Raw genomic sequence first — 13,063 nt, 5'->3', positions numbered from 1 at the left:
ATGACATGAATGCAAGTGCATTATTTGACAATTAATTTTCAAAGAAGACTGCATCTTTGGACTTTAATAAGTTCAGAATTCAACAAGAATCCTTGTTGTCTCCTATGTAATCATCAGTGGTAGATTAATTTCTATTTTCTGTTGGAAGAATTGGTATTTTTTAATTTCAACAATCATAACCATATAAAAATTACACTTAAAAAAAGGTACTGGGTTGTGGAACTGAATTGTAAGCTATTGTTGCTTTTTTTTTGTTTTAATATAAATAATTCTGAATTCTCCAGTGCTGTAATGCTAGTTTTGTGCTGTCTGGATATGCTTGAATGATTATGGTGCTGATATTGCTTCTGCCAGCTGTGCATGTGTCAGATTTAGTTTTGCGTTTCCTGTTCATAGCAGGTACCCTGATTATCTGTTGGCACTGATGTTCTTTATTTCTGTAAACCAAGTAAATGTATACTGGCATATACTGGTTAAACTGTATGACTGGTCTTAGACTTGGCTCACCTGATTATGTGCCCACTCATATTTTGATTTCTGGCTGCACCTCTGGAGAGGGCTTTAGTGCTGCTTAAAACTTTGGTTTGTACTTAAGCTTTCTACCGAGCAACTTCAGTTTAATCAAGAATGGCTGGAGTTTCCCTTTCTTAGTGATGAGACACAAGCTCAATTTTATTTGTCACTACTTCCATTTAAGTTTTTAACCTCCAGCTTAGGCTTATTTCCTACCCCTGCAAAGCACTGCACACATCCGCTAAGCCATTTTCCAGTGAATTTTTAAACAAGTCCAAATCTAAAACTAGAATATATTTAATAATCTACTTCTGCACTTCTACTTTATTTAAAACAGATTATTTTTGGTATAGTAGTGTCCCCTTGGAAGCTCAGATTGCTTTATATTTACAAAGTAAAAGATTAAAGTTTTATTTAAAATGCAAAATAGAATATGACAGGACATGGAAAACATATACTGTTTCAACAAATAGATATAAACATATTCTTTCCAATTTAATTAAGCAGGTTCAAACTGGATGGATATTTAATGTACAACACACTATACATACCTGACAGAGAAAAAAACTTGTAATAGTGTTTAATGTATAAAAGTAACATGTAAACACAAGAGCTGTAAACAAAAATCTCCAGCCACTTAATTATCTGAAATCCCTAGTAAATTACTGATGACTAATATACAAAAACTAATCAGATATTTACCTAGTAAAGCCCAGGGATGGAAGAATAAGCACCATAAATAAAAGGAAAAAATACAGCTTGTTCATCATGGCTTGATTTTCATTTGACCTGCAAAGGGAAAAAACGTAACATCCAGTATTGGCAAAACAACCAGTTCATGGATAAAAGTGGTGTTATTTGTGCCCACTTAAAAATAATTCCAGATTTTTTAATGCTTTTTTTTTTCAATTTCATGGTAAATATTCTACTGAAGTAGCAATACTTCAACTTCATTTGAGCATCTTTTTATTGTGAAGGGGTGATATAGCACTACACAACTGTTTTGATCTTGATCTTTATCATTAGTGTGCAAATAGGCAATTATTAAATCGACATGACATCCTCCAGTTATGAAAGTCGATCCTCTGAAAGTCTCAGCATGTAGGTCCATTCTGAAAAAATCAACACTGTTTTTTATAAAACACAAATGTTGGATTGAGAAATGATCTATACAATGCCATCATTATGTAGGTTACTATGGGAGAAGACAAAACAGCTGGCTAATTTTGTTGAAGAATAGTGCTGAATTAATAAAAGAAACAGAAGTTAAAAATTAAGCCACATTTTTACTACTAGATTGTATAAAGCTAGAAACAGCTAAAGAGTTACACTGAAATCCAATGGCTCACCTTTTGTTAGCAGGACAGTGATACAATTCCACCAAATAGATGTAATTGCTTGTCTAGTTGAGTTCAAAGACTTGAACTGAATACAAATATGCTGAATACAATTTAAATATAAGTAAGCATAAAAGCATCCAATAATAATGGCCCAGCTCATACCAATGTTCACTGCTAGGGGGACTGATTCCTGGCACTTTTAAACTTATTCTTAAAATATTTTTCAGTACATTTAAGAATAGATTAAGAATGAGAATACACAGATCATCTTTTTTTACAAGATAGAAAAAAAAGCTTACTCACATGTAATTTTGAAAACAGGACAGGAAGGTGGTTCATTTTACTCCTAACCTCAGTAAATTAAAATGTCAAAGTAGCACAGCATTGACAACTTTCTTCAGTATGGAATGAGGTGTCAAATACTTAAGTTAAATTCAAAAAAGGCATTTATTAAAAAAAAAATTTATGTTGGCTCGCTTTTAAAATACTGTATTTTTTTTTTTAGTGATACAAGAGTTACTATGTAAATGGATTTGCACTGAATCTCACCCGAGGCAACTGCTGCCTTATCCTTTTTGCCCTGGAGTGATCATTTAGCTCACCACAAACACATACTAAAGAATGCAGGCTGAGAAAATGGATGAGTGTATTAAAAGATGTTTGCCTTCTGAATACTTGGATATTTTGTGGTAGCTCGCTTCTAAGTGTACAATTAACTTGAAATTGAATTTGAATCTCATGGATATGGCTACAGTTATCCATTCATCCATTTTCTAAGCAGTTTATCTTGGCCTCTTCTTAAGACCATGAACAACATTTTGCAAAAAGTGGGAACATACCTTGGGTAAAATCATTCATGATTGTTCAAACATGATCAAAGCAGTCATTAATCAATTCTTCTAGCAGGGGAAAAAACCCCTGCACCGTGTGGAAGACTGATTAAAATAATTATGACAAGTTATGGCAGCCCAACTAACCTAACCAATCCTATCTACTGTACCTAATTTCTCCAAATCAACACCATGCCAAGCTCTAAAGGGTCCTAAAGTCATACCGTCTACCACATTACTTGGTACTTTATTCCATGTCTATGGCTCTATTTGTGAAGAAATGTTAATGCAAAATTAAACCCGAGTATCCATCTGTGTGTTCTTGAAGAATTTATTATACACTAACAGCAAGGATACGCTGTACTAACTCTTAATTTTAAAAACTTTAAACATGTCACCTCTGAGTCTCTGTTTGCTTTAACAAAAAAGTTTAATTTCATACAGTGTTTCCTCATAGCTCATATCTACAAATCCCAAAATAAGCATAGTCACTTTTGTTTTGACTTTTTCTAGTGGTGTTATGTCTGTTTTGTTGCCTGGAGGCCAGATGAGCACCCGACTTGCACTCTACACAATGTGCTATTGCTAAACTCGATAGGTTCTGTACAATGTCTGGATGTAGTCCACCACAACCCCTATGTTCTTCTAATAAAGTAAAAGTTCACATTTCAGACCTCCTATTGTATATTCTTACTTCCTGTATTACTTTACAATTACTTACATTGAACTTTATCTGACACAAATCTGCTCAAGCGAGTACTATCTCCGAACCCCTCTGTAATGATTCGGGTGACTCCAGATTACCTTCCATTACACCTAGTTTGCCATCATCGGCAGACATACTTAAGTCAGGTCAGGTCAGGTTGGGGAGTGCACTGCCACAACTACCACACAATGAAACAGTTTGGGATCCTGGCTGGCAACACCCTAGACAGACACACGGTTCAGTCCCATCCCCCGGAAATGACCATTTATCTGCCACAGTCAGGTGTCACATGGGTGTCCCCTTGGCCTGGTCCAGCCACTCGGGTCCTCAACAATGAGGATCCTGTGAGCCTAATCTCCCTCGGGGAATTACACCACATGGCCAAAGTGCTGAAACTGATGATCCCTCATAATGCAGGTAATGTGCCTCATTTGGCACTGGTACCCAAGGATTCTCTGAAGAGACACAGTACTTAAGGAGTCCAGCCTTCGTCTCAGGTCACTGGTCAGTGTCCATGTCTCGCAACCATATAGCAAAACCTCTAAGTAAGTAAGTAAACTTTTCGTCAAGGTCGACATTCCCTCCATAGACAGACACACTGTCAATGGCTGCGCCGTCTCATGAGAGTCCTGATCAGAGCTTTCATTGACTCCGCAAAGACCACAGCATCATCGGCAAAGTCAAGATCAGTGAATCTTTCTTCACCAACAGATGCCCCACAGCTGCTAGACCCCACAACCCTACCCAATACCCAATTCATGCAAGCACTGAACAAAGTGGAAGAAAGAACACACCCCTGACTAACCCCAGAATTAACTGGGAAAAACAGAGAGGTTCTGCCTCCACTCTGCATAGAACTCACAGTACCAGTATACAGGCCAGCTATGATATCCAGCAATTTTGTGGGGATCCTGGAAGGTCTCAGGACATCTCACAGGGTAGGTCGATCAACTGAGTCTACTGCTTTAACAAAATCGAGAAAAAAAAACTCTGCCAATATTCACATTTGAACTCCATGAGAACCCTAAATGCCAGGATGCAGTCAATGGTAGACTTCTTAGGTGTAAAACCAGACTGCTGCTGTCGCTGGTAAGTGAAGGAGTGATCACGGATCCTATTGAGGATGACCCTAACAAGGACCTTGCATGGTACTGAGAGAGCAGTGTTATCCCTGTAGTTGCCGCAATCCAGGTGACCACCCTTCCCTTTCCAGATAGGGACAACAAGTCCCGTTTTCCAGTCAGTTTGGATGATGTCTATCTCCCAAATGGAAGCAAAGATTGTTGCAATGCTGGAAGGACAGCATTACCACCAGCCTGGAGAAGTTCACCCCAAATACCATAGATCCCTGCAGCCTTCCCTACCTTCAGCTGGTTCCCCACCTGTGCAATCTCTGTGAGATTGTGCGGTTCACAGCTATTTAGAGGATCAGCCTCAAGGACTATGGACCCAGAGATGTCCAAGATCCTAGCCCAGCAGGTCACAACTGCAGCATCATCCATAAGGACTGTTCCATCACCCACCCTGACAGTGACTAAGTATTGTGCACATCCAAATCTTTTCCTCATAGATTCCTCTGTGGGCAACTAGACCATAGATAGTGTATTACCTACTGACAGATTCCTCTAACACACACCTCCTTATCTACCCTCAGAGCCATCCTTCTTAGTTCCTGGTACAGAGTGGCCATCAAGCCATCTGCTGTAACTCCTCTTGTTGATATCCAGGATGACATGTGAGATGAAACACCTTCTTCTTTGAATACTGGCAACACCAACAAGTCTGGTGTGCAAACTTAGCGAGATTGTTATTTATATTCTTTTGCAGATCATTTATACAGATTAAAAAGTAAAAGGCCACAGGACTGACCTCTGTGGGATGCCACTTTCAACAACATAATTCTGATAAGGTTCCTTGCACCATAACCTTTGTTTGGACCAATTTTACAACTTGCATTGGATTAATGAATAAAAACTATGTATCTAAATAGTTTAAATAAGCATGCTGCTACATTAAATACATTTTTAAGTGTTATGCAATGTATAACAATTATTACATACTAGCAAAATACCCACGCTTCGCAGCAGCAAAGTACTGCCTTAAGATTTTTATTAAGAAGAAAAGTAAACCTTTTTAAACTGAGGAAAAATATACCAATAATTATTTGTTAAGGATCTCTTTGTATGCCACGTTGTCAGTTCAGCCCTCCAGTTGTAATATGACCAAGCTGTGTGCTGGGCTTACTCTTGAGCATGCAACGTACAGTTGGCCATGTGAAAAGCAATCTTGCCTCAAATCTCACTGCTTGGATTGCTGCTGTCATAATCGGTTTGATTTTCATGGTTTGTTTCAATTACGTTAGTATTTGCAGGACTTGTTGTGTTGAAGTGACATTTGGCATCAGTCAAGTGTTGTAAGCATACAACCGGTTTCATCGATAACTTTGCATCCAGCTTTTGAGAGTTTAAACATTCATAAACATCAAAGTGTCCACTACTCAAATCGTCACCTGTGAATCTAAGATGTTTAAGAGGCATTGGAGGTTGTCCAAAGGTGTAAAATATTTGGCCATTTCGGTACACTTGAAAGCAACAACCGAACAATTCAGCGGCAGCCATCAACTCACATGCAGAACCATAGGTGAAGGGCTTAAGCATTGGGAGGCTTGGGGATGGGGGACCCAACGCCACCTCACACAGCGACCGAGCTGCAGGCTATGGACGTATATATGTACGTAAGTAGGATTCAGTTAGCGTTGGGAACCTGCATACCAAATTTCTTGAAGATGGGCCCATAGGTAACAAAGACCGTTGGAAAGTTCAATATGGTGGCCAACAGTGGCATCATACCACCGAAATAAGTACGTACATCGGTTTCGGTTAGCGCTGGGAAGCCGCCTACCAAATTTCGTGAAGATGGGGCCATAAATAAGAAAGTTCAACATGGTCGGACGTTGTCGACCGTTATGACGGTTACGTGTAGAATTTCGAAATTAAACCTGCTTAACTTTTGTAAGTAAGCTGTAAGGAATGAGCCTGCCAAATTTCAGCATTCTACCTACACGGGAAATTGGAGAATTAGTGATGAGTCAGTGAGTGAGTGAGTGAGTCAGTGAGGGCTTTGCCTTTTATTAGTATAGATAAACACGTAATTACATTATACATTACATATAAGAAATACTCACAAGGTAATAACTAAAATCTCCTAATGCCAACCAAGTCGTTAGAGGGAACATTGACTAGTATACAAGGTAAAATGTGATGAACACGGCAAAAGCAGAGATAGCACTTATTAATGTGATAAACCAGTGACTATGGACAGTTCTTGATGAGCTGAAAGGCATTGGAAATATTAAAAGTCTTAACATGTACAGCATATATGACACTGAGAAAACTACACAACAAATGATTTTTTAGAGGTTTTCTGAAATTATATATTGATCTTCAGTTAAGAATTTTGATTTAACAAATTCATAATAAAGAGTATGACATTGGATGACATGGTGGCAAAGTGGTAGTGCTGCTCCCTCTCAGTAAAGAGACTAGGGTTTGCATCCCAGGAGGAGTTCACATGTTCTCTGTGTTCGTGTAGTTTTACCCCAGTGTCCTCCCACAGTTCAAATACATGCAAGTTAAGTAAACTGGCATATCCTGAATTGGCCCTAGTGGGAAGTTTGTTGGTGTGTGTGTTTTTGCCCTGCCTTGAACTGGCTCTCTAACCAGGGTTTGTTCCTGCCTTATGCCCTATGCTAACTGGGATAGGCTCCAGCAGACAACCACGACCCTGTTCAGGACTAATCGGATTAGAGAATGACTCACTGACTGAGTAGAATACTTAGAATATTAAAATATTAGCACTTTGTGACATTTGTAATTTGAATCAATCTGACCTGTCCATTAAATGTCGCTTTTTAGTAATTGTTATCAACCAGCTAATGTTTCCTCCATATAACAATAAACTTAATAGCAGTGAATATCCTGAAAAAATGACTTGTTGACTAACCTGAAGTGTAAAATGTGTTGTTATAAAAGCACCATTTACAGATTTTGTAAATGGAAATATCGATTTATGAATAATCTTTGCATTTCTTAATTCATGAGACACTAATACAATAGGATTTTGATTTTGATTTTAAGTACTGACAGAAAAAGTCAATGAATAAATTTGTGTGCACTTGGTCAGATAAATCATGATAGTTATAGAATATTGAACCCCTTGAAGTTCACAATAACCTTCATTTCTGTAGACACCTTTGAGGGGGAACCATAAATTAAATTTATGACAACCCCGAATTTTTATGTTGTGCTTTATTATTAGAGAATACAAAAACTGTACTTTCATTTGAAAAAAACTTAAAATTAAGTGTTTTTTAAACAGCAAACTGTTATGCCTTTGAAATAAATGTTTTGAGATTTTTTTATGTTTATTTTGGTGATCAAACGCTTTGAAACACACATGAACAATATCTTTCCAACTTTTATGCTGTGCGTTATAAGCTCTTCGTAACTGCACAACTTTCAATGATTCTAATTTTAAAAGTATCCTCTTAATAAAGATAACCAGGAATACACTGGAGTTGTTAAGTCAAATTACTATATATCAACGTCTAAAGACCGAATTTATATTTTAAGCAAACATATAGGCCATTTGTAATTCCATTTGAAGAAGTACAAGACACATGGTGGACTAGTTCCTACTTGGGAATTCATAACAATTCTCATTTATTGTGACTCATGGTACTCAACTTATATGTTTTAAAGAGTTCATTGATATTTGCCACATTTTTCTCCATGTGTTTTAAAATATATAATTCATATTTACCCAGCCTAGGGTTGCTAAAGCAGACAGGAAAATTCATAAAAGTTTTCATGTTTCTAAGTAAGGAAACTTTTCCTAACTTTTTAGATTTAGAAGAGCATTTGTGCTATCCTAATTTCCTACGAACAGACAGGAAGACTTACATTCAGGAAGAGATTGACATGCACATCCTGGGAAAGGTAAAATGTTTTGGAAAAACTGGACAACAATTAACTCAAAGAGATATTGATTTGACAGAGATGGAATAATTCTCACAAGTCTTGTAAAGTCACATGATCGCTCTAAGTGAAGAAGCCATGTGTTGAAAAGAAAGTGCTGGTAATATTGCATTTTTTGGCTGTAGATAACATGGTAGCTTTACAATTATGAAAATTTAAGTATGTCACAACTAACCATTTTGCACCAAATGCTTAATGTCCTTGCAACATGTGAGGTAATTATAAAGCAAGCTGCATTCATGCAAATCAAGTTCACTGCCTCAAGTGTGGATGAGCATGCATATAAGTGATATCACAGTATCAACATACAGGTGGTCATAGGTACAAAATGTATTGTAGTGACCAGCACATTACCCTGAAGACAGATGGAGCTGGATGGGTGACTGAAGTGAAATGTCACAAAGGTACACTGAGCTCTAAATTCAAGAAACCCCTGGAACATTCACATTATACTTTTTCAAGCTTGGCAAGGTTCAAGAAGGCAGACAGAGTCTCCAGACACACAGAAGATAAGGAAGGATCATGGAGAGAGGTACAGCACATGACTCTGGAAGAGCAAACTCAAATTCAGAAAAGGAACGGCTATGGCTACTTTCAGTAACTGTCATTTCACAAGGCATTTCCCATGGCTGTAACAGTAGGGATGTGATTCTTCTGAAAGTGTATAATTCATTGCATGTTTGATAAAGATAAACAAAAAGTGGGATGATAAAAAAATATCTTTAATTGTTCATTAGCTTTAACTAACTATTCACTTAGGTATAATTTTTTAAAGGGAAAATAATTCTCACAGAAATTGTCTTTTTTCAAAAAACAAAAAACGTAATATTACAACATGAATGGGAAAATACGTTATCACTCAAAAGCACACGCATTTAAGAACTCTTAATTGGTGATCCATGATTTCTTGTTTCACTGGTGTCCCCCCAGGTTTAAGGACACTAGCTGTCACACAACCTGTCCTCTCAAGTATAGTGGAGTGTCATTCTTCTCATCAACAAAAAAATAAATATGACACACATATGTCAAGTAAATTTGATTGATATAATGTATATATTTATATCAGCTTTACAAATTATTTAATAAATAATTTAACATGCTACTAAAATTAAACTTACATTTTAAAATATTAAAAGATTTTAAAAAAAACTATTCTATATTTATCTGATCTATTACCTTCAGTCCATCACTTTAGGTAAATAGTTTTGTACTGTGCTTATTTTTAGTACTGTTAACTGGTAAGTGAAAAAGTACTTGAATCAGTTGGGAAAAGATTTGGTTTCGGGTAAGGTATGATATGATAACCTAAACAATATGGGGTTTAATTAAATGTTGCAGCTTTTTGAAACTTTTCATTTTCAAGTTGATATCTTACGATTTTCTTATTACTTCATGTGTAGATGTGTATAATTAAAATACAGCACAGCATTAGACACACATAACTAACTTAATGTTTCCATAGAAAATAAATATTAAAACATTAAATGAGCACCAGTCACCACATTTAAAAAGTAATAAATACAATTTAGTATTGTTCTGGTGTGCAAAATCTACAATTTTGTGTCTATATTTCCATTATATTTTACTCAAGACAAACAAGATGACTTTAAATACAGGACACTTGCATGGGCAGTTTTTCAAAGCATCCCGTTTTCCAGAATTGTGCCAGTATCAATCACACTAGTATTTGTTTAAATGGAGCACAAAATCCAGGAGATGCCTCAAGCTGTATTGATTATTTCATCATCTGTGAAGAAATGTCACCTAAAAATAACATTGGTTTACAGCCTGAGAAAGGAAGACATGCCAATGCTTCAAGCAGTATCTGATTATTCTACAACCTGCGAACCAGAAGGAGATGCCATGGGACTATAAATTGTCAAACCAGTTTACAGCTTGGGACAGGAAGGCTCTTAAAATATCAAAAACTTTGCTGTTTGGGAAATGGACATACTCAAACAGGTTAAAGAGTTTGAGCAACTATATCCATCATATTGACAGCCAGCCAATCAGGTGTATAACAGTCTCGTGTTGCGAAACTCTGCATGGAATTTTATAATATATATACCTCGTCTGAAGGAGACATCAGAAGGGGAAACATTGATGACAGAAGAGGAACCAAAGACTAATGTGACCAGTTTCATCTGATCGTCAGCTGAAGTATTTCATGAACATCAATTGTTGAATTAAAAACCCACCCGGGGACATTCATCTTTGATTTTCCATGAGCTTTTTATATCCAGAGTTTGCTATCTACATTTTCTTTATGCTTTTCTTTACTGGCATTATTGTTCTTTAATAAATACCATGGCTTTTCACTTTCTATACTTTACGGTGGCCAAGCGGTAGTACTGCTGCCTTGTAGAGATCATGTCCCTGGTGTTCCCTGTGTGGCGTGTGCATGTTTTCCTGTTCCAGGTTTGGGGATTTGATGATGTTAAAAATGACGCTAGTGTTTGTGTGTGCTTGTATTCACCTTGCGATGAGCTGATGCTCTGTACAGGGATTGTTTCTGCCTAACGCCCAATGCTTGCTGGAATGGGCGTGACCCTGGATTGATGGAGGTAATCCTTACACATCCGTCCTTTTCAGAGATATTGTGGCAAGGTGTCCTGGGAATGGGCGGCACGGTGGCGCAGTGGTAGCGCTGCTGCCTCGCAGTTAGGAGACCCGGGTTCACTTCCCGGGTCCTCCCTGCGTGGAGTTTGCATGTTCTCCCTGTGTCTGTGTGGGTTTCCTCCGGGCACTCCGGTTTCCTTCCACAGTCCGAAGACATGCAGGCTAGGTGGATTGGCGATTCTAAATTGGCCCTAGTGTGTGCTTGGTGTGTGGGTGTATTTGTGTGTGTCCTGTGGTGGGTTGGCACCCTGCCCAGGATTGGATTCCTGCCTTATGCCCTGTGTTGGCTGGGATTGGCTCCAGCAGTCCCCCGTGACCCTGTGTTCGGATTCAGCGGGTTGGAAAATGGATGGATGTCCTGGGAATTTAATGGATGTTTCGGGCAATTCACAACACAGTAAAGCTGAATGTTTTTTTCTCACCATGATGATATTGCAAGTATATACAGTACACTACTTGAATAGCAGTAAAGTGGCAGGCGCAAAGGTCGCGTCACATGATGTATGAACCTGGCCTTAGGCTGCTGTGCTGAAAACTGTGCTATACATATAGATGCAAAATGTAATCATTTAAATATAACTGAAAAAAATTATCAGTGGGAAATACAGAAATTAGTAAATACAAATGCAATTTGAAATCATTGGGATGTACCTTGTCCAGTGTGACTCAAGTATTGTTGAATAGTATACAATTGTTGGAAGAAGAGCAGAAAACATCCACAGGAGAAGTGTAGGAAAAAACTGACTTATTACGGCATTCTGCAGAAGAGGAAAAAAAAACACATCTGCTTAATCTACAAAGCACAGGCTTTTTGTTCTTATACCCTTTTTTACCTGCATACTATGACAAGAAACATAATGTGACTATCTATGAGATACATAAAATGCACCTTTCCAATGGAGAATGCATCTGTTTAGTGAAGAGAAACCAAAAATTATAGGCCTAGTTACTAATAATCGCCAAATACATAATTTGCCTTTTAAAATGAAGCAAGTCTGTGTTACTTCACCAATAATAAGTCTGTAACAAAGTAAATTGGTAGTAACATATGCTTACCAATATATATTACTAGCAGGAGTACCCAGCGTTGCCCGGGAATCTATAACCGGTTAATTTCCGAAATGAGAGAAACAGAATATAGAAATAGAACAAACAGTTTTCTGATTCACATTTTATTGTAATAGGTAATATAAGTGCTCATTCCAGAGCCTTTGGATACAGTATATTTTTTGTTCTCCATTGTGGTGAGAAAATGAACAAATTCTGAGGTTGGCCTACTCTAGAAAATACTACGTAGAGCTGTTCAGGTGAAAAGCATGAATTTTCGAAATTGATGCCTGCAACTTGTAGTGATTGCCCTTGAGCCTTATTAATTGACATAGCAAAAGCCAAACGAACAGGAAATTGTAGCAGTTCGAAATTAAAGAGTAAATCATTCAGAATTAGCGGTATTCTTGGTATGAAAACATGTTTACGTCTTGCGCAACATGTCATGATAGATGTTTCAATAATATTTGGATAGAGTCTTGACACAAAGGCGAGTGGTATTACACAGTCAGGAGTGTCTGTTGAACCATGCCACTATCTCATGGACGTTGGCGATGGTAACTACAGAGAGAAGTGACATACAACCGCTGCTGCGTGTATGGAAAATAGAGGGGGGAAGGATGCTGTCTTTTTAAGGCGAGTGTCTGTTCAAACGTGTACCCAGCGTTGCCCGGGAATCTATAACTAGTGAATTTCCCAAATGAAAGGAACACAACATAGAAATAGAAAAAAACAGTTTTCTGATTGACATTTTATTGTAAGTTCTTTCACTGTGGATTCTGTGTGCTGTGGCGTTTCAGACACCCTTGAAATAGACTTCCTTGTGGCATCTGAAGTGGACCTTCCAAATCTACATCTTTTTCGATGGCATGGGTATATTAGCAAAAAGTAGGACAATTATAATGTGTTACATGGTATTACGTACGGAATAAGCACCACAGTGAGATGAATTTACGTTATTTAAAATACGTC

General features: G+C 37.6%; 1 protein-coding gene across 2 annotated transcripts in view; it reads right to left on the bottom strand.

Annotated features, from left to right (window-relative positions):
- The window catches only part of LOC120525693 (CSC1-like protein 1), a 148,901-nt gene that overhangs the window by 23,766 nt on the left and 112,072 nt on the right, over window positions 1-13,063 (bottom strand). For both annotated transcript variants that reach the window (XM_039748216.1, XM_039748217.1), the window contains 2 exons: window positions 11,696-11,802; window positions 1,216-1,302 (listed from right to left, as the gene is read on the bottom strand). In XM_039748216.1, coding sequence (XP_039604150.1) covers window positions 1,216-1,302; window positions 11,696-11,802 — 194 coding nt within the window. The remainder of the gene's footprint in view (window positions 1-1,215; window positions 1,303-11,695; window positions 11,803-13,063) is intronic.

Source organism: Polypterus senegalus, chromosome 3 (genome assembly GCF_016835505.1).
Source record: "Polypterus senegalus isolate Bchr_013 chromosome 3, ASM1683550v1, whole genome shotgun sequence".
In the NCBI taxonomy this organism is placed as follows: domain Eukaryota; kingdom Metazoa; phylum Chordata; class Cladistia; order Polypteriformes; family Polypteridae; genus Polypterus; species Polypterus senegalus.
The sequence above is the reverse complement of the archived record's forward strand: the minus strand, read 5'-3'. Positions and strand labels throughout refer to the sequence as shown.